Below are 21,575 nucleotides of genomic sequence, written 5' to 3'. Positions count from 1 at the left end.
CCCTAGCCCACGAGAACACCCCTGACCTGAGTGTGTCATCACCCCATTTGTCTAATGACCCCTCCATCTCCCATCAGCCCTCCCTCCACCTCTTCCAATGCCCCAGAGATTCAAGCTCTCAGTCATCCTGCTATCAAAACCTGCTGTTAGAACAGCTGAGGCTGAATTTAAACCATTGTGACTCTCCTTCCGGAATGTTTACTTACAAAAGCTCCTCTTAAACTGATTTTTAAAGCTCTTGATTTTTGTTAAGGCAATTTTACCTGCTACTGAGTGGGTGGGGGGAAGGGTCAAAGGCTGAGACAAGTTCTCATGGCCTCTGAATATAAATATATGTATATCCAGTAGGTAGAAAGACACCGTGAATGAGACTGTCCCAGGTTTGAGAGCAACTCCAACGGTCTCCAAGAAGAGAATAATTTCAGGGGCTTCCAAGGAGCAGATTGATCTAAGGGTACTTTCATAGAATGGCAGAATTATAACAGGATTTTATTTCTCCACAAGCCTGTTTAACGAGAGTCTTATGACACTGCCTTAGTTTCTCTTTCAGGTAAACAAGATTGCTAGGATGATGTAACCTCTAATTTATTAGGCTGGACATATAAGTGTTTCTTTTTTTTTTTTTTTTTGGTTAGAAGAAAATAGTAAAATACCAGCAATTTTATATGGTTCAACCAATTAGAAGAAGCAAATGGATATAGAGGTTTAACTGATCAACGAAGTTGATAATAGTTCTTTTCCTGTATAGTTCAATGAAAGTGAATCTTTGCGGAAAGGTGAGCTGGAAACAACTGATAAAGATCACTACCTCCAGCAGGTTTGAAAAATATGGCTTGCCTACCTATGTCAAACTGAGTAATGTCTGTGTTAAGTCAGAATTAGAAAGATGAAATTGAATATATACTATTATTCCTGTTTGAAAATGACTTCCAGTTCTAAGGGTGCCCAGCTGTTCTTGTTTGCTCTTCTTTTTTACTTACTTTCTCTGGATACTTTCTTTTACTGCCAGATTGATCCATCTCAGTCCTCTCTTCTGAGTTGTCCCTGGCCTCTTTTTTTAAATGTAAAAAAAAAAAAATTATTTTTTAGTTGAAGTATAGTTGATTCACAGTATTATGTTAATTTCTGCTATACAGCAAAGTGCTTCAGTTATACATAATTCTTATTTACTATTCTTTTCCGTTATGGTTTATCACAGGACACTGAATATAGTTCTCTGTGCTATGCAGTAGGACCTCATTGTTTATCCATTCTATATGTAATAGCTTATATCTGCTAACCCTAACCTCCCACTGGCCTTTCAACTGTCTAGTGACATTTACAAGTGTGTGGCTTGTGAGAATAAAAGACAAACCCATTCATTATTATGTCCCCCAAATCTTTATGGAGCTAGAAACCAAAGCATCGTTGATTGTTTCTTTCCACAAGTGTTCTCTGAATGTCTTCTCTGCCCTAAGCATTATTCTAGGATCAGGGTATACAAAGGTACATTTTAAGAAATATGAAAACTCCCCAACCTGTTGGAATTCACATTCTATCAAAATTCCAGATAGATAACAAACATAGCATATTATATGACAATAAATGTTATGAAAAGTAAACAAGGAGGATGGAAAAAAAAGTGTGTGTGTGCTTAGGGAGAGGGCATCATTTTACACTTCTCTTCCTCCCATCCACCCCCTTAATATCTTACCTTTTCTTACCTATCCTCTTCCAGTTTATGATGCTATACTGTAATACACACGGATATTTCCAGGTTTCTTTCCCCACCCTGCACAGTCCCAATTCACTCTCCCTGTTTCTGCCAGAGAAATCTACAGAAAATAAAATCTGTTCTTGTCAGTTGCTGTAATTGATCAGCAGCACAGGCTTCTCAAGCCAGGTATTGTCAAGAACCCCTCCTGGGTGAAAACAATAATCAACATCTATAGTCTGCGAAATAGGAGAGGCTGCCTATATTTTTAACCTTAAAATTTGTGTGAATTTTTCTATAATAATTTTGATAGTCTTAAAATATTTTTTAAAGCTCTAGCTTAATTACCACCCAGATTATAGTTGTAGCCCCACTGATACCTCTATCCCAAGGCCCCCACTTCCTCCCATCCAAGAAGGTTCGAAAGTGTAGGAAATGAAGAAGCTCAAGAAGATTCACTCACTGAGTCAAGGAAGAAAGGAGGGTAAGGAGGGAAGAGGAAATATATATAAATAAATATGTTAAAAATACATGAATAAATAGAAAAATTTTAGAATTGTCAAAAGAAAGGCAGACTGCCACGTGCAGCGCCTCATTTGGATGTGTCTGGAGTCTTGGAAGCTTGACTACCCTACGTTCTCCTACAAATGGACCTTGAGAGCTTGTTTGGAGGTTCTAGCAGGGGAGCGCAGCTACTCGTATACCCTTGACCGAAGACCGGTCCTCCTCTAGCGGGGATGGTCGTCCTCTTCGACCGAGCGCGCAGCTTCGGGAGGGACGCACATGGAGCGGTGAGGGAGGAAGGGGACACCCGCCTAGCCAGCCAGATCAGCCGAATCAACCCTGGCGATCAATGGGGTGACAGATGTCGCAACCAGATCGCCCTCACATCCGAGAAACAGCGGCAGTGCACGCAGTATATAAACTGGAAGAAATTTTGCCCTTTACGCATATGTCGACTTTTTCTTTCCTTTCTAAATGCCGGACCTCTGAAATACTTCTTAAACTAAAGTCCAAACCTAACTAACACTTAAAAATTATTTCCTCAAATTGCAAAAATTGCTATTAAAAGGGGCTTGATTTGGAGTTGTTTGCGTATTATCCAGCATGCCTTGCAGATGGGTGGAGTATGCTAAATATTGCCTTCTCTATTGGTGAAATATTCTGGAGCCTCGCCCACCGAGGGCGCCGAGGGCCGCCCACGGGTCCCCCGGCTGCAGGCCGCTCGCTGGGCGCCTTTGTGCGGTTCTGGTCCCCCCGAGTGGAGCCAGGTCTGTCTCCCTCTTGTCACTCCCACCTCCCCTTCCCCGCTCTTCTTGTTTCTCCCGGCTCCGCGTCTCTCACCCCATCCTGGAATCACCCCTGCATTCATCCTATCCCTGTCTCCCTCCCACGGCCCTGTCCCCATCGGGGCAGACAGGGACCCCTGGGTTGGGGTGGGGGGGTCTTACTTGGTCGGCGTGCGTATCCTTATTAACCCGCTCTGTGCAGTCCAGAGCCCTGGGTGGGAGGCAGGCTCTGATGGTCCCCCAGCGCGGACTGAGGGGCCGCGCGGAGCGCGGGGAGCCTGTCTCGGGTGCCGAGCGGTGGCCTGGGCGCAACAAGGACCTGGGGGCTTCTGTCCAGGCGGGGCGGGTGTGTGCAGGGTTCGGGGCCACCACAGCGGGCCTGCCCGCAGACGCACGTTTTGCAGACAATAGTAATAATTGACCCCTCCTCCTCCTGTTGCTGTGAGGCTCGAATATGATGCGTGTGAAAGTGAATTTTTGCAGAGGTTCCATGGGTGTGGACGTCTCCTCCGCGGTCCTTGGCGTCTGGCCTGCACAGACCGACTTTGGAAATCTCAGATTTTCAAGGTCAAAGTATATGATGTTCTGATTTTGTGAAATCCTGTGCTGCTAGCCCAAATGTCTTTACAGGAAGTAGCCCCCCGCTTCCCAAGATCCAGAATAATAAATCATAAAGCTGTGAAACAATTTGAAAGGCAAAGGTGGTGGTTGTTTTTTAAGGTTTTAAAATGGTGGTCTGTTTTTATTGAGGAAAAACGCAGTTAAAAAAAAAAAAACAACCACAAAATCCCTCCTCCCCCAAACCCCACAGAACACCCCAAACAGTTTCGTGTGTCAAAACCCTGAATATTCAGTTAGCCCCTGAACACTGGACTGAGGACGCGAAATCGAGGCTGTTCTTTTGCGAAGAGTGCTGCGTTTGTGTTTCAGAAAACCTAAAAGACCGTGATGGCCACGAAACCCAAGCTCCACTATCCCAACGGACGAGGCCGGATGGAATCCGTGCGATGGGTGTTAGCTGCTGCCGGAGTCGAGGTACCCTAGCTATACTGGTGTTTCTGCACAGATTTGTCCTATAACGTTGAGCACTGCCCTCTCCCAGTAATATTACGGACCTGCTTCAGTGAGTCAGAAGAGTCCTTCCTCTCAAGATTTTTTCTTTTTCTAAATGGAGTGTAGTTGATGAAATTCTCTTTTACTTTCAGCCTTAAACATTTGCCTCTGATCTACCACCAGTAAATATTTATAATGAGGAAAACAGGAATGAACCTGCTATTTGCCAATTACACCCAGAACTGTGTGACTGTAAAATCTCTAGGTTTAGGTTTGTTTCCTATTTACTTTAGTAGCTTCAGGCTTGAAGCCCCAGCATGCCCCTATGCTTTGGCCCACAGTGTTTTTGGTCTTGTTTTTGCTCTGTTCTTGGAGCTTCTTCTTGATGGAAATGTAAGACAGGTATTAGTAGTCAGGATTTGGATGCTGAATGTCTGTGGTTGTTCCTGGGGCCATTTGTGGACGTAACTGCTTGTAGAATGCCCCTCCTTCTGAATTTGATGGATTTGCTCTCTTTTTAACCTGTTCCCCTCTTCTGTTTCCTGTAAACTACTAATTGGATCCAGAAGTCTGATCCAATCCAGGCTCCTTTTTCTCCTCCTCTCTTTTTTTTTTTTTCCTGCCAGACTGCAGCAAAGGTGGTAGTGTGAACATATTTCTCTTAGGCGACATCACAGGCTCATGACGTCTGCCTGTCTGGTGTTCAGAGTTGCTGAGTTTGATCAGTGTGTTTCCGTGACATCAGCCTGTTCCCACAGTATGCAGTTTTCCTCTGTTACCCTTTCAGCGACCCTCTTTGCGGCCTTGATCACCACCACTGTGAGGGGTTACCAAATGGTGATTTTCCTCTTTCTGTTATTTCACCTGAATTTAGCTGTGATTCTCTTATAAAGAGTGTTTGTTCGCTGGTTATGTACTTAATTACCTTGAAGCACATTACCGTTCACATCAGAAAAGCAGGATAAATGCTTGATTTTTTTCTATCTATTTTCAGAATAATGAGTCATTATCCAAAGGCGATAAATGAAGATAGTTGGGTTTTGGGGTTTGTTTTTTATTTGTTGGTTTGGTTAGGCTTTGATTGCCTTGCCTGTCATATCACCACACAGCATTTTACAGTTTTCTCAGTTCGTTGATACCATTTTTATATACAGATTCTGATTTCTGACGTCTCTTGAGAAGTTGGAAGATCTGATGCTCCTAGGGTCTCATTTTCATAGGGCAGCCATTGCTGACTCTAAGGGGCGCAGCCCCTGCAGATGGACGTTTCCAGTTTATATAGTCTCCACCATTCCCTGTGATCTTAGAACACTTTCTCTAATTGTGTTAAGAGAGTGCAACAGTTCTTGATCCCTTGACTTGAGCCTGTTCGGCTTATTTATGTCGCCTGTCTGACCCTGTGTGCTTCTGAGCTTGCAGTTGTTGTCTTGTATGTAGATACTGGAAGCCCTTGTCCAAATCCCTTCCCCCCTAGCTTCATTCTGTGCTTCCTACTCAGCTGTGGGTCAGGATTCTTGGTTACAGTCATAGCAACCCAACCCTAAGTAAGTTAAACAAAAGGGAACATGGGTCGTATGATCCACCTCCCCCGGACCAGGCAGGCAGGTAGGGTAGAGTACTTAGCCCAGCGTGGGGCGTGGGTCTCGAGTCCACTTCTCTGACCGGGTTCTCTAACCAGGAGAAAGACTGGCCTACCTCATGAGGGCTGACCACGTGGTTTACAGGAGCCATGCCCCAAAGTTGGTACCGGGGATCCCTCCCATGTCTGTGCCCAAAGACATTGTCAGCCACATCTGTGTTCAGTCATATCTGAAATAGTCAGGAGGGCCGGGCTATAGCGGCTGGGTGAGTTCATGATTTCCAGGGTCACACTGTCAGGTAGAGCCTGGCGTGTAAAGCACACACATCCCAGGAAACAGGTGCCTCACACCTGCTGAGAGGCAGCCTGGCCTCATTCCGGGAGTCAGCATCTTCCGACTCATACTTGGTTTGAGTCCTCAGACCCTGCTGTGTGCTGGGTGCTGCATCTTGGCTGCTTGGAGCTTCATTTGCCCAAAGACCCCCCCTTCACCCGGTCAGATCCTCCTTGTGAAGAGGAGGAATGAACAGTGTAAGTGAGAAGACATGAAGGCCACGCGCTCCTCATTCAGGACTTTTGGGCAGTCTGCTTAGAATAAGGGGGGGTGTGGAGAGAGAGGGAGTGCCTGATGTGGATGGGGGCACTTCTCCAGAGGATCCCCTGGGGGATCAGCACCCCGTCAGGGAACAGAGACCGCTGATTTTGTGGACAGAAACCGCACACTGTCTGTCCTTACAGCCCCGGGGCAGCCCCCGGACAGTCGCCAGCTCCTCCAAGCTCTGCCTCGTGTGCTTTTTACCTTCCTCCATCTCCCGCCCTCTCCTCTCCTGTTCTGGTGCCAGTTTCTTCTTACAGACCAGTAGTTTTACACGAGAGAGTTTCCCTAGTGAGAGAGAGCATACATTCTGTTACATGTTCCCAGGAGTCAAAAACCAGAATCGGAGCCATTTGGAAGGAATTAGAAAGAAATTTCATTGAAGTCCAGTTGATTTATACTATTTCAGGTATACAGCAAAGTGATTCAATTATAAATATTTTTGAGATTCTTTTCCAGTATAGGTTATTACAAGACACTGAATGTAGTTCTCTGCACTACATATTAGATCCTTGTTTATCTATTTTGTATATAGTGGTATATATCTGCTAATCCCAAACTCCTAATGTGTCCCTCCTGTGCCTTCTTCCCCCACGCTGGTAACCATAAGTTTGTGTACTATGTCTGAAAGTCTGTTTCTATTTTATAAACAGGTTCATTTGTGGCATTTGTTTTCAAGACTTCACATATAAATGATGTCATATGATATTTTTCTTTGACTTCATTTAGTATGTTAATCTCTAGGTCCATCCATGTTGCTTGGAAAGGCTTGTTTTTTTTTTAATGTACATTCCTGCTCTCTCCCAGCTACTGGAGGTGTATCTCTAAGGGATGGGCCTGGGGTCTGGCACATACACACGCTTTCCCATGTGCTTTATACATGATCAGGGTCATAGAAGTGTGAGAGCAATGGTGCAGTGGAAACACCTCGGCATCACAGCTGACCAGCTGGGCGTTTGGACAAACGCCCAGAACATTCTTACCCTGAGGCTACTGCTTCCTGGGCCCCAGATGGAGTGCCTCCAGTGGCACTGAGGCCCTCTCTTCGGTGGAGGGCCCTGGGAATAGGAGAAGCCATTCCTTCACCTGTCATCTTGATGCCCCTCTGGTCGACTAGGTGAGGTGGAGGAAAGAATGGCCAAGTCTGTGCTGCAGCTCTGTCCTTCCTGGGATGACATGGGGTGAGGGGCAGCGCAGGGCACAGACTTGACTGGGAACCCCCCAGGGACTTGGGGCCTCGGTGGACTTGAGAAGGACATCACTGTATTCAAGCATGTTGTATATGTCACAAGAAAAGGGACTTTGCAGTGTTTCTTTTCCTCCCAAACTTTTAGTTTAGAAACTTTAAAATCTACAGAAAAGTTGTGATAGTAAATTGGATACATTTCAACTAAACTCACCAGGTGCTAACATTTTGCTGTTTGCCTCCTTCCTTCTTCTGTCTCTGCTTTCTTTTATTCTTAATCATTTGAAAGTAAGTTGCAGACATCAGCATGTGTCTTCCTGTTAAGAAAAAAATAAAATTGTCCCCATAACTGTAATATCATTGTCACAACTAAGAAAATAACATCAGTTTTACAACATCTTATATACAACCCAAATTCAGAAGTTGCCTCTTGTGCCCCAAATATCTATATAACTGTTAAATGTATCTCTTTAGTAGTTATAACTACCACTCCCCCATCCAAGATCTAATCAAGATTTAGACACTTGGTGGTTATGTCTCTGGTCTCTTTTCATCTAGAGCAGAATCTACATTTTGTTCTCTTCTTTCATACTCTTCACTTAACAGAGAAGGAATGTGTGAAAGAGGAATTGAAACTCTTGCATGAATTTCTGCCAAGAGAAATAAAGAGTCAGTAATGTGGGCTTCCCTGGTGGCTCAGATGGTAAAGTATCTGCCTCCAATGAGGGAGACCTGGGTTCGATCCCTGGGCTGGGAAGATCTCCTGGAGAAGGAAGCAGCAACCCACTCCAGTACACTTGCCTGGAGGAGCCTGGTAGGCTACAGTCCATGGGGTCGCAAAGAGTCAGACACGACTGAGCGACTTCACTTCACTTCACTAATGTGACTTGGAGGCCAAATGGCCTAAAGAATTTTCAGTGGAGGTTTACCTGGCTACAGTCGAATCCCTTGTAAATAAAGATTTGCCTTTGAGAGCAGGGCTCATGCTTTCAGTCAGGAAGTGGATGGATGTCTAGGAAACGGGAGCCAGACAAGTGATGAAGACCACAGAGCAGGAGCCGCAAAGGCAGAAAGTCTGTCCCCGCAACTGGCTTCCAAACCTGCCCATCCTGGAGGAGCCTAAAAACAACAGTTCTGTAGGTTGGAAAGAGTCCAGACTATTTGTATATTACGGAGTGTTGCACGTTCTGGATACGTCCCCTTTTCACCTTGCGGTTCCATCCAGGTTAAATTGGTTGGGATGCTGTTTCTTCTGTGTCGCTGTGTCCTCACTGCCACAGCAGGGAGTGTGAGATGCCTCAAGATGGCCCCCAGTGGGGAACTGAGCTTGACTACTTGGTTAGGTAGATGGTGTGATTCCCACATCTGCAGAGACATTTTTTCTTTGTCATAACGAGTAACCTGCAGGATGATGCTTTGTGTGAATAGTCTATGCCCAATGACCCAACAATTTCAGCATCTTGATCCTTATCAGAGTCAGTTATTACATTATAGGGTGAAAATTGGTGATTTTCTAAGTTTATCATTAATTAGGAACAATTCTGCGTTCAGTTCAGTTCAGTTCAGTCGCTCAGTCGTGTCCGACTCTCCGTGACCCCATGAATCACAGCACGCCAGGCCTCCCTATCCATCACCAACTCCCTGAGTTCACCCAAACTCATGTCCACAGAGTCAGTGATACCATCCAGCCATCTCATTCTCGGTCGTCCCCTTCTCCTCCCGCCCTCAACCTTTCCCAGCATCAGAGTCTTTTCCAGTGAGTCAACTCGTCGCATGAGGTGGCCAAAGTATTGCAGTTTCAGCCATTCTGCGTTAATTAGTGCTAATTCTGGAAAAGAGAGCTTTCTTCTTCCTTTTTTTTTTGAATCATCATTTATGGACACGGGGATTTTTTTGGCTGATGGTATTCTCATCTATGCCTGATATCACTTGAATTGTCCCAGATGTGGCTAGGGAATCCCTCTTGGGTAGGGTCCCACGTGCCTTTCCCTTTGACATATATCTGTTAGTCTTCGAGTACGTCCTCACTTTTTGACATAACAGAATCAACTTTTACTCCTGGGAGCCCAGGGATATTTAGAAACCAAGATATGGGTACTGAGTATGTTCTTTCTGTTTTTCAGGCAGTTTAACTTGGTATTTTTGGCCCTAAAACCATAATGACATTTCCCTTCTTTTTTTGGGGGGGTGTCTTTTTTAATTTAGTTTGATGAAGAATTTTTAGAAACAAAAGAACAGTTGCAGAAGTTGCAGGATGGTGAGTATAAAAATGTATTACTGTCGATAGTGCTGATTTTTTAAAGAACTGATATTTAAGTGGAAGGACAAAGATGCACCTGACACTAAACATCCAGAACGGTATCCTAAAACCAGACAAGCAGGAGGGAACAGTGGCCGAAATTGCTAGAAAGTCACTTGATAGTCAGTAGTTCTATAAAAGCCAGTCAAAGGGGAGTAGTTCTTCCCTCTGTCCACTGGGCAGCCCTTCTCCACCTCTCCTCCCCAACCTTCCTCTACCTTTTCCTCTCTTTCTTTTGCTCCCTCATCCCTTCCCTCCTCAATTTCCACCTCCTACATATTACCTGAGGCATCTGCTTGAAGTATGCAGATAAAAGTCCCTGTTTACACTGGGCTGCTTTCTCAAGTAAGTACCAAACAGATGAGACAGCAGTGAAAGGCCTGCCTGTCACACCCTCCCTCCACACCCAGATCCCTGTAAGCAGCCTCCTTCCTTGCCATCAGCAGGGTCCTGAGGCCCAACTCAAGGATCCCCGGAGAGGGACCAGCTCTGCAGTGCTGTGATGTCTCCATCATAAGTGACACTCCGCACGTGCTGAGTATACATCTGCCCACAACCCACCTCGAGCCCCCCAGGACTGGGCTGTGTGCTATACTTGTGACTCTTCCTGGGGTTTGGTGAAATGTTTGAGACAGTCTTCTTGAAGAAAGTAAGGGGTGACCTTTTGACCAGTGACTGCGTACTTGGCAGTAGGTGGGCTGTGGCAGTGGATGCCTGTACGTTAGTATCAGTTGGTGCCTTGGGCTTCATCGTCAGACTGACAAAGTGACACAGTCACAGACACGCTACACAGATGGCTGTTTTGTTCCACACTGGCCATTGCAGGAGCCACCAGCCATGTGTGACTCCTGAGCACTTGTATCCATGGAGACGAAGGAAGTGACTTAAAGTTTTCAAAAGTTTTAGGACTTCGCTGGTGACTCGGTGGTTAAGACTCTGCACTTCCACTGCAGCACGGCTTGGAATCAGTCCCCACTCAGGGAACTAAGATTCTGCATGCTCCATGGCACAGGCACAGCCAAAAAAAAATTAAGCTTTAAAAATTTTTAATTGATTTAGAGTTCCCTGGTGGCTAAGTGGTTAAGATTCTAGGCTCACTGTTGTGGGCCCAGGTTCAATCCCTAATCAGGGAACTAAGATCCTGCAAGCTGCATGCCTCAGCCACAAAAAAAAAATAAAAAGTTCAATTTAAATTTAGGCTTAACTATACACATCCCGGAGAAAGCATTGGCAACCCCACTCCAGTACTCTTGCCTGGAAAATCCCATGGATGGAGGAGCCTGGTAGGCTGCAGTCCATGGGGTCGCGAAGAGTCAGACTTCACTTTCCCTTTGCACTTTCATGCATTGGAGAAGGAAATGGCAGCCCACTCCAGTGTTCTTGCCTGGAGAATCCCAGGGACGGGGGAGCCTGGTGGGCTGCTGTCTATGGGGTCGCACAGAGTCGGACACGACTAAAGTGACTTAGCAGCAGCAGCAGCATACACATGCCATTACTGGCTACTATTGGCCAGCACAGCTCTGTAGAGATGTCTTCACTGTGTTACCCCTCACCCTTTACACTGAGACCATTTTTCCTGGGGTCAAAATTGAAAGGTTTATGTCCATGCTAGGTTTAAGTCTTGTTTTATGGCTAAATCAGCACCCCTGAATGAAGTTGGGGGAGCTTTACACTATTTCTTAAGGCTGTGGCCCTATTCAGCAGAGCATTTTTTGAGGGATGGGGTCAAGGGGAGAGAGCACTTCTAGCACTTCTAACTCTGGGCTTCTGTTCCCAGGTAACCACCTGCTGTTTCAACAAGTGCCAATGGTTGAAATTGACGGGATGAAGCTGGTGCAGACCCGGAGCATCCTCCACTACATCGCAGACAAGCACCATCTCTTTGGCAAAGACCTCAAGGAGAGAACCCTGTACTGTGGCTCCTCTGGGGTGTTCTCAATTATACCTTTACCAATTCTTAGCTCATTAGCCATCCTCCACAGCCCCCGGTCCACTGAATGTCCTGTATCGTTAGTGTGAACAAGGAACAAACCTCCAGAAAGGTCATCAAGACCACTTGGAAAATCAGTATGGAGACTGAGTAAAATGAGAGGAAAGGATTGAGTTCGGATATTAGAGACTGTGTCTGGGGTGTGGTGCAGGTTTCAACATCCTTAAATGCTTTGATATTATTTTATTTTCCGTTCTTGCAAATCTATTATCACTGAGTATTAGGAATCAGAAGCTGCTGTGACATTCAAGGCCCAGAATACTGTGCACTGGCTTATAATTTGAACTCAGAGCCTGATCTTTGTACCTCCTGGATCATGCCCCTGGGCAAAGTGTTAGGCTCCAGTGTCCTGATGAGTTGTTTCCCGTGTGATGGGGATACTAATAGTATATTCCTCATAATGCTGTAGGATTCAGTGAAATATTAGATATAGGGTATTTAGCACCACTCCTCGTATACACCAAGTATTCTGTAAATGGAACCCACTATTTTTACAAATGTGAAGTTGTACCCATACTGAGCATGGGTGCTGGAGTGAGGAGGCAAGAGAAGGGACCCCCATGACTCTGGTGCTTCGAGATTTATGATGGGTTTCTCTGAAGAAGTTTTCTGATTTATAACTAGAGTTGACTTTGCATCTTTGCTGTTAAGGGACAGGTGGAGATGAATGTTTCTTGATACTTAAGTAGCCTGAGCTATAAGAGAAAAGCACTCTGGATATTTAGCTGTTGGAGCCAATGAGGGGCCACTGAGAAAATGCTTTCTGTGTGTGTTTTGAAGGATTGACATGTATGTGGAGGGGACCCTGGATCTTCTGGAACTGCTTATCATGCATCCTTTCCTCAAACCAGATGATCAGCAAAAGGAAGTGGCTAATATGGCCCAGAAGGCTATAATTAGATACTTTCCTGTGTTCGAAAAGGTAGGTGGCAGCGAAGCCTGTGAACAGGGCATCACCAGACCACAAAACGCCCCTCTTCTGCTCAGGCAGAGTAAAAGCTGACCCCTGCTAGACCAGCTTCCTGGGTTCCAAAGAGCTGACAGTTGCATCAGCACAAAGCCAGCATGTCTTGGAGCCTCCCCAACTCTTCCAGAGTCTTCCATGCTCTCTGGCAAAGATACAGGCTCACCCATGTGTGCATTGTCATTGCTTCCCTTTGCCAGGTGCCACCCTGCGCAGGATACAGAAGAGCAGAAACCAGCTCCTTCATTCCTTCTTTCGTTCCATCCTACTTGATAGTTGGATATGAAGAGAAGAACCATGGCTGTTTTATTTCTCTTCCCTTTTGTTCTCTTTTGTAATCTTTCTTGTCTCATTACGGTATCTGTTTTTCTGAGCTTCAGCTCCTCCTCTCTTTTCCTCAACGGAGAAGGATTATTTTAAACGCCTCAGTTAAAAAACAAGAGCAAGTAAAAGCCTGGAATTGGCAGATTTCCTCTGGCCATTGACGTGGAAGTAGATAAGAAGGAAGAGAGGTACTTTCTGAGTGTCTCTGTCCTTGGTTTCGTGGCCTCTTGCCTGCAGGCACTTTGTGAATGTAAAATATGATGATGCAGAAATGGGCTGTGGTGAGGGAGGAACAGGTGTCTCGGATAAGGGTCACTGCCAGCTTCTGTCTCCCTGTGAGTCAGACTACGACAGAACTCCACCAGACATACGAGCTGAAAGTTATTACTTTCTTCTTGATTTAGTTATTTGTGGCTGCACTGGGCGTTTGTGGCTGCACACCAGTTTTCTTGGGTTGCAGTGAATGAGGGCTACTCTCCAGGTGTAGCGCGTGGACTTATCATCATGGTGGTTTCCCCTGTTGCCGAGCAGGGGCTCTAGGGTGTGTGGGCTCCAGTAGTTGAGACACGAGGGCTTAGTTGCTCCGCAGCATGTGGAAACTTCCCAGACCGGGGATCAAACTCGTGTCCCCTTCATTGACAGGCAGATTCTTAGCCACTGGACCACTGGTCCTGTTACCTTCTTTTTACAGAGAATGAAATAGAACCACAGAGAGACTGGGTGACACGCCTAAGGTGGGAGCCAGGACTGGAACTCTGGCCTCTGACTACAGTTCCAGACTCTCTGTCTTTCTCCAGTCTGGCTCCAGTCGCTCGGTTTGATTTGGAATCATCTTAGAGTCCCTCTCTCTCTCTCTCTCTCTCTCTCTCATACACACACACATCCACGCACATACACATATCTGCAAAGAGGCTCTCCCCTGGTCTACCCCTGCTCCTTGCTTCTTTCCAATCGCCATCTATTCCTGTGAATCTCAGCACCTATATGTTACCCTCAGTATGGGAGTCAGGATGAATTCTCATTCTTTTGATTTTCTTGGTCTTGAAAGTGAAGTGAAAGTGTTAGTCGCTCCATCATGTCTGACTCTTTATGACTCCACAGACTGTAGCCTCTGTCCATGGGATTCTCCAGTCAAGAATACCAGAGTAGGCAGCCATTCCCTTCTCCAGGGGATCTTCGAAGGTGTTAAAGGAAGCCTGCTTTTTTTTTTACTGTCGTGTCTAGTTTACAACTGTGAGTCCTGACAATCGTAGAAACACAGAACTGGGAAATGAGATTAGACTCCTTGGATGGGACCATTGGCTTACTTCTTACATCCTTCCCACCATCTCCTGAATGCATCAGGACTAATTCTTTTCTGTAGACATGTTTATAGAATAGCTGTATCCTTTTAAAGCACCAGATGCTAAATCCAGAATTAATGCTTTCTTCTGCTTTTCAGGGTCTTGTTCTGTTATAAAGCAGAGACCTATGGATGCTATAATTTCCACACCTTTTTTGCTCATTCTCTCTTAGGGAACTTCCTCTTAGTTGATGTTATTTGTAAAAAGATAAAAAGGCCATGGTTTCAGCTCTTCTCAGATGCTGCAGTGACTCCATAGCTATATTAGTTTCTCCATGTCAACTGTTGTAACCGATGTAAAACATTTATACCCTGCAGGTTTTACGGGGTCATGGACAAAGGTTTCTTGTTGGTAATCAGCTGAGTCTTGCAGACATAATTCTACTCCAGACCATTTTGGCTCTAGAAGAGAAAATTCCTAATATCCTGTCTGCCTTCCCTCACCTCCAGGTAAATAAACTAATGTTTTAGAAGATTGACCCACAACTCTTAGGCCTTCCTTCAATGTCTGTTGATTGATTGGCTCTGTGTTTGTGTGTGTGTATGTAATTTTTTTGGTTCTCATTATGGTGGTGTTGTTATGAAGTCTCTAAGTTGTGTCCAACTGTTTTCTGACCCCATAAACTGTACCCCGCCAGGTTCCTCTGTCCATGGGATTTCCCAGGCAAGAATACTGCAGTGGGTTGCTATTTCCTTTCCTTCTCCAGGGGATCTTCCAGATCCAGGGATCAAACCTGCTTCTCTTGCACTGGCAGGCAGGTTCTTTACCACTGAGCCATCAGGGAAGCTAGATTCTAGTTACTAAAATGAAACAAAAGGACAGACTTGAAATTGGTCTTCTGGTTCCCAGGCCCTTAGAGCTGAGCAGTTGTTTACACATGAAAGAAGTTGTCTCTCGGTTTTGCAGCATGACTACACTCTTAAAACAAATTCCGTAGTAGAGTTTTTGTTAATATTAGTGACATATGTGTGAATGCTTCTGTATAATGTTTGTACACATGCTTAATTAAGGCTGTGCTTTGTACAGAGGAGACATTGGTAAATAGTAGCTTTTTAAATAAATGACCTCTTTATTTTGAAAGATTTTATTAGAATAATTATAGACAATGGATGTTCAGTGCCCATATAATTTAGAATTTTTACCAGATCAAATGGATTTTTCCTCTCAATTACTGAAAATTGTTAAGATTTGACTCTGTGAATGAAAACTGAGATTTTCCATTGAAGTTTACATGACTATCTGGTGTCTGAACCCTAGGCTACAAAAATGCAACTGGCCATCTTCCACACAGCTGGAAAGAGAATTCATTTGTTAATAGGAGTAAAAATGTCCAAGGAAGCTGAACCTTAAAATGTAACTTATACTGTCTGATGAATTTTAAGTATTTTTATTTAAACTTTTTTCTTAGAGCAATACATTTGAGGTACTTCTTGTGTCTTTTTTGTCATTCTTCTTTTTCTCTTTAAGCAAGTATAATCCCTTTCTAAGTATCTTTTTATTTTGCTGTCTCTGAAAAGAGTTGACGTCGTGGTGTGGATTTGCATAAAGCCTGGTCTAGATCCGAGCCACTGTGGCAGAGATTGTAAATAATCATACCAACAGATCAGCCCCTCAACAGATGTTGGATTATGGCTCTGTTTGGATCCCTGTAACGAATATTTATTGCAAATATTTTGTTGGGCCATTTTGCAGCACCTTATTTTCATAGAATGGCTCAGCCTGTAAAGAATCCACCTACAGTGTAGGAGACCTGGGTTTAATACCTGGGTTGGGAAGATACCCTGGAGAAGGGAACAGCTACCCACTCCAGTATTCTGGCCTGGAGAATTCCATGGACTGTATAGTCCATGGGGTTGCAAAGAGTCGGACATGACTGAGCAACTTTCAAGTTCAATTTTCATAGAAACAGATACCTTTGCTTTTAGCCTTGAACTTTTGCATTTTCTCTTTTCAGGAGTACACAGTGAAAATCAGTAATATCCCTACAATTAAGAAGTTCCTTGAACCTGGCAGCAAGAAGAAGCCTCCCCCCGATGACATCTATGTGAGAACCGTGTACAACATCTTCATGCCATAGGACAGCGGTACAGCTGTGAGTGAGCACTGCCCCTGGAGCTTGCTGTGTCCACAGTAGTGTCTTAATTGAAGCCAGGCTGCCGTGATCCAGCTCTGTCGTGGTGCTGTGTATACTGTCCCTAAGTTGGTCTTTCATGTCCTGATATCTCTTTGAGAAACATCGACCTGTTTTTTTTGTCCAGTGAGTGATTGTTACAGGACCTGTTCTGAAAAATTTTTGGAGAGGTCAGCCTTTAAGTTAGATCTTGCTCTGTCTATTCATTTCCTGGTAACAAGGATGGGTAGGACCTTGTATCGCCTGTCCCCTGAGCTTTTGTCCTCTCCTTATCCCATTCTCAGCCCTCCCCAGTCTCTTCCTGTTTTTAGTGTCTAGTTTACTAGATGGCGAGTAACTCTCCTCTGAGCTATAATAGATCCGTGGTAGTAATGAATGCCTTTGATATTCACTAAAATAAAGGATTTACAAATCATTGCCCTGCCGCTAGAATTTTTAAGTTAAATTATTTGGAATATATAATGTATTCACATGGTTCAAAAATCAAAAATATACAAAAGGCTATATAAGAACTTCCCTGGTGACCCAGTAGTTAAGAATCTGCCTACCAATGAAGGGGACACAGGTTTGATCCCTGGTCCCGGACCTAAAATCCCACGTGCCATGGAGCAACTAAGCCCATGCACCACAACTGCTGAAGCCTACGTGCTCTTGATCCCATGCTCCACAACAAGAGAAGCTACCTCAGTGAGAATCTCACACACCGCAACTAGAGAGTAGCCCCTGCTCGCTGCAACTAGAGAAATCCCGTGCGCAACAAGAAAGACTCAGGACAGCCAAAAATAAACTTATATTGTTGGAAGTGTTTTCAGCCCTGCCTCCCAGTTCTTTTCAGTCTGGTCCCCGCAGGTAAACATCATTATCATTTGTATGTCCTTCCAGTTATATTTGACATACGTGTAAGAAGATATGAATATATATAACTTTTATCCTGTTACTACCCAAATGGTTATTTAGAGGCTTCTAGTTTTTTTGCACTTCTGAACTAAAAGTATGACTTATTAGTACTGCTTTAAACATGTGTTGACTTGCATCTTAAATATTAATTGAGCTCCTATTTTGTGCCAGGCAGGGTGCCAGAAGGCAGAACCCTAAAACAGAGCCCTGTTTTAGAAAAGTCACCACACAGTAGGCAAGATAGATGCGTCAATAGCAGAAGTAAGTTTAGAAAAGAAAAAATTGCCGCTCAAGAGTAGCTAATACTTGGGAATTTAAAAACTGGAGAAAAACAAGTGTTTGATCCACGTCTCATAAAGAAAACACACTCATTTCTTACTGCAAGAGGGATTTCTGCCCAGATGTAAAAAAACAGTCCCGAGGTGACCCTTCATGCCTGTCACAATCAATGCAAGCCCCTTGGAGTTGTATTAGAGGAAAATCCAACACGGATGTGAAGATGGTTTTCTGCCTTCACATTTTCACAATTTGAACACTCAGTCATCACTCAGATACTTAGAGCTGCTGAAGGAGCAAGGGCTGGCAGCAGGTGCATCACCGGGCAGTCCTGGGGAGCACTGGTGTCCAGGCCGATGCTCCCACCAGCCTCCTGGGAGCAAATGAACAAAAAGAAGAAACTGAATGGGGGTGGGAATGGGAGTGCGGAAAGAATCACCTTCCCCACACACAGGTCTGGCCTTGGCTTCAGGAAGCTGATCTCTAAGCCTTGGAATCTCTCTTACCATTTACTATTGGGAGACATGCCTGATAGGAGTATCTTTGTTTGCCAGGGGCCCTGGGCCAGGTAGATAACAACGGCTGTATGATTTCAGGCATAGGCTTTGAGCCACAACAACCATGCGATGTAGGGCGGGGCTCTGGGTCATGTGGTGTCAGCCCCACTCTGGAGGGGGCTGGAGACAGATCAGCCACATGAGTGGTCAGTCATGCCCATGTGATAGAGCTCCAGTAAAACCCTGGACTTCCGGTTCTGCCGAATGAGGACATCTGGACACTCCGAGCCTGGAACTCTTCTGGACTCAGTCCTGTGCATCTCTTCCCTTGACCGATTTTCATCTGTGTCCTCTCCCTGTAGTAAACCGTTGCTGTGAGTATGACCATGTTCTGTGAGTCCTTCCAGCAGACTGTTCGGGCAGGAGGCCATTTGGGTGACACTCTGTGGGCTTCCCAGGTGGCGCTAGTGGTAAAGAACCCACCTGCCAGTGCAGGAGAAGTAAGAGACATGGGTGTGATCCCTGGGTCAGGAAGATCCCCTGGAGTTGGAAATGGCAACCCACTCCAGTATTCTTGCCTGCAGAATTCCATGGACAGAGGAGCCTGGCAGGCTACAGTCCATGGAGTCACAAGAGTCGGACACAACTGAACAATTAAACCGCCGCCACCGTGAACCTGGAGTTGGTGTCAGAGCAAGGGCCGTCTTGGATTGCTCCCTTCCAACACTTCAATGAGGGCCAACACTTTACCCTCATTTGGAGATTAATTTACACATGGGAGCAGACACTGACTTGGTAACAACCAGGGGTCTCTGTCGTTGAGTTGTGTAGGACAGCATGAAATGGGAGCTGTTATGTGACTGGGTGGGATTTCAATACCCAGGGCCATTGCCTGATAATATTATTCGAGCAGACCAGAAGCCATTGTGCAAACAGTGCTTTGGGGGTTTAAATTCTCTCAGACACAAGGGGGCCCTCAAGGCTGGCTCTTGGAGAAGATAACCAGTGAGGAAGTTGGGTCTGTGCTGAATTGGCGGATTAGCGAAAATAAAGACGAAGGCCAAGCTGCCTCCAGTGAAGACAGGTTCCCACATCGCTCTGCTCAGGGTTGCTGCTGCTGCTGCTAAACACTTCAGTCGTGTCCGACTCTGTGTGATCCCATAGACGGCAGCCCACCAGGCTCCCCCGTCCCTGGGATTCTCTAGGCAAGAACACTGGAGTGGGTTGCCATTTCCTTCTCCAATGCATGAAAGGGAAAAGGGAAAGTGAAGTCGCCTCAGTCGTGTCTGACTCTTAGCGATCCCATGGACTGCAGCCTATTAGACTCCTCCGCCCGTGGGATTTTCCAGGCAAGAGTACTGGAGTGGGTCGCCAGTGCCTTCTCCGCTGCTCAGGGTTACACGACCTTAAATCATTCAGTTCACTTCCCATGTTGGAGACAAGCTCCCCCTCCCCCATCCTGCACAGGTGCAGTTTCCTATCACAACCTTTTTTGGGGGTCCAGACCTTTTAGTCTCAACAGCCTCCACCGTCCCATCTTCACGAGCCACCAGACTCTGGTAAAAGAGCCAGGAGGTGAGGCAGCAGATTGTTGTCCTCAAAGATGTCAGCATGCTGTGTTCAGGAAGGAATCAGACGTGTGAAGCAGGGGGGAGACAGGGCAGAGGGGCCCATGAGGCTCACAGGTTAGACCTCACAGCAGCTGAGCCAATGGGGTGAAAGGGCACCCCGCAGATAAACGGGGCAGTTGTGGGGGCTCCAGTGTCCTCTGGGACAAAAGGAGGAGCTGAACGGTGTGGGGTTCTGGTGTCTGTCAGAGGAGGAGTTGCAGCACCTACTCGGCCCAGGACCCAACATAAGCTGCTTAGAGGGGCTTTGGCAGACTGGGTGCCAAAGGAACACGTGACACTCCTGCCTGGGTCCCTGAGGAGGGCGGGTGTGGAAGGGCCTGTGGACAGAACCGCAGAAGGTGAATTCCAGGGTCTGCAGCAAGCGGCCACGAGCCCAGGCTCTCGGACTTGCTGGTGCTCCCTCTTTGTTGTATGTGCATTTTATTCCTTTAACCCAAATTGTCTGCCCAGAAGATTCCGTGGCAGGCTCCTTGTTCCATCAGCTTCAACATTCCCACTAAGGGAATCTTCTGATCATGAACTCTGTGGCCCAACCCCACACCCCATGTTTCGTTCTCATCCTATTTTCTTCAAAGCACTTGACACACACCATCAATTTCTCTGTTTAATCAATCTGTGTCTTTAAAGTGGATTTCTTGCAGAAAACCAAAAATAGGGTCTTGTTTTAAAATCCACTCATGAATGTTTACAACATTCACATGGAGCGCTGTATCACGGTCACAGGTGTAAAGCCTTATATGGAGGCCACGGAGGTGGAGCCCTGCACCGAGGTCATCTCCAAACTGACCAAGTCCCACAGTAACCATTGCCATGAGCCTCCCTGATCTAAACTGGCCAGCTCCCTGACCCCATATTAGGAAAAAATACTCACCCGATTACCCACCCTATAGCACCCTAACTAATCACCTAATGCCACCCTTCCAGCAGGAATTTTCTTTGTCTTGAGACTATAAAAATTGGCTACTAATCCATGAAAGGAGTCAGCTCTTCCTTGAGCCAGCCCACTGTTCTAACAGTTTCTCCTGCTTTAATAAACTCTATACTCCTCTCATTCTGCCTCGTGTCTGGAGATTTCTTTTCCAACTTGTGCACAGTTCAGTTCAATTCAATCGCTCAGTCGTGTCCGACTCTTTGCAACCCCATGAATTGCAGCATGCAGGCCTCCCTGTCCACCACCAACTCCCAGAGTTCACTCAAACTCATGTGCATCGAGTCGGTGATGCCATCCAGCCATCTCATCCTCTGTTGTCCCCTTCTCCTCCTGCCCCTAATCCCTCCCAGCATCAGAGTCTTTTCCAATGAGTCAACTCTTCGCATGAGGTGACCAAAGTATTGGAGTTTCAGCCTCAACATCTGTCCTTCCAATGAACACCCAGGAGTGGTATCCTTTAGGATGGACTGGTTGGATCTCCTTGCAGTCCAAGGGACTCTCAAGAATCTTCTCTAACACCACAGCTCAAAAGCATCAATTCTTTGGCACTCAGCTTTCTTCACAGTCCAAACTCTCACATCCATACATGACCACTGGAAAAACCATAGCCTTGACTAGACAGATCTTTGTTGGCAAAGTAATGTTTCTGCTTTTTAATATGCTGTCTAGGTTTGTCATAACTTTACTTCGAAGGAGTAAGCGTCTTTTAATTTCGTGGCTGCAGTCACCACCTGCAGTGATTTTGGAGCCCAAGAAAATGAAGTCTGTCACTGTTTCCTCATCTATTTCCCATGAAGTGATGGGACCAGATGCCATGATCTTCCACGACAATTCACATTTAAAGTGATTATTGATGTGATTGCATTAATCTCTACTCTTTTTTTGTGTGTGTGACTC

At 45.6% G+C, this 21,575-nt stretch overlaps 1 protein-coding gene across 3 annotated transcripts; it reads left to right on the top strand.

Moving 5' to 3' along the window:
- Positions 1 to 2,794: 2,794 nt before the first annotated feature.
- Positions 2,795 to 16,863, top strand: LOC129543257 (glutathione S-transferase A4). 3 transcript variants are annotated; one of them, XM_055406319.2, is made up of 7 exons: positions 2,848 to 2,964; positions 3,913 to 4,017; positions 9,601 to 9,652; positions 11,472 to 11,604; positions 12,465 to 12,606; positions 14,633 to 14,764; positions 16,270 to 16,863. In XM_055406319.2, the coding sequence occupies exons 2-7, from the start codon at positions 3,931 to 3,933 to the stop codon at positions 16,390 to 16,392; spliced, it is 669 nt and encodes a 222-aa protein (XP_055262294.1). In that variant the 5' UTR covers positions 2,848 to 2,964; positions 3,913 to 3,930; the 3' UTR covers positions 16,393 to 16,863. The 3 variants fall into 3 exon arrangements, with proteins under 3 accessions (XP_088687182.1, XP_055262294.1, XP_088687184.1); XM_088831056.1 differs by lacking the exon at positions 9,601 to 9,652 and having other exon boundaries at positions 2,795 to 2,964; XM_088831058.1 differs by lacking the exons at positions 2,848 to 2,964; positions 3,913 to 4,017 and adding an exon at positions 4,684 to 4,872.
- The last annotated feature ends 4,712 nt before the right edge of the window (positions 16,864 to 21,575 follow it).

This window comes from Moschus berezovskii, chromosome 23 (assembly GCF_049115385.1).
Source record: "Moschus berezovskii isolate FMDL1 chromosome 23, NW_MosBer_1.0, whole genome shotgun sequence".
NCBI lineage: Eukaryota > Metazoa > Chordata > Mammalia > Artiodactyla > Moschidae > Moschus > Moschus berezovskii.
The sequence above is the reverse complement of the archived record's forward strand: the minus strand, read 5'-3'. Positions and strand labels throughout refer to the sequence as shown.

Coding starts and splice junctions, on each gene's coding strand:
- LOC129543257 (XM_088831056.1), top strand. CDS start 2,823: ATGCTAAATATTGCCTTCTCTATTGGTGAAATATTCTGGAGCCTCGCC. Junction 12,607..14,632: donor ACTTTCCTGTGTTCGAAAAG/GTAGGTGGCAGC, acceptor TATACCCTGCAG/GTTTTACGGGGTCATGGACA. Junction 14,765..16,269: donor CTGCCTTCCCTCACCTCCAG/GTAAATAAACTA, acceptor TTCTCTTTTCAG/GAGTACACAGTGAAAATCAG.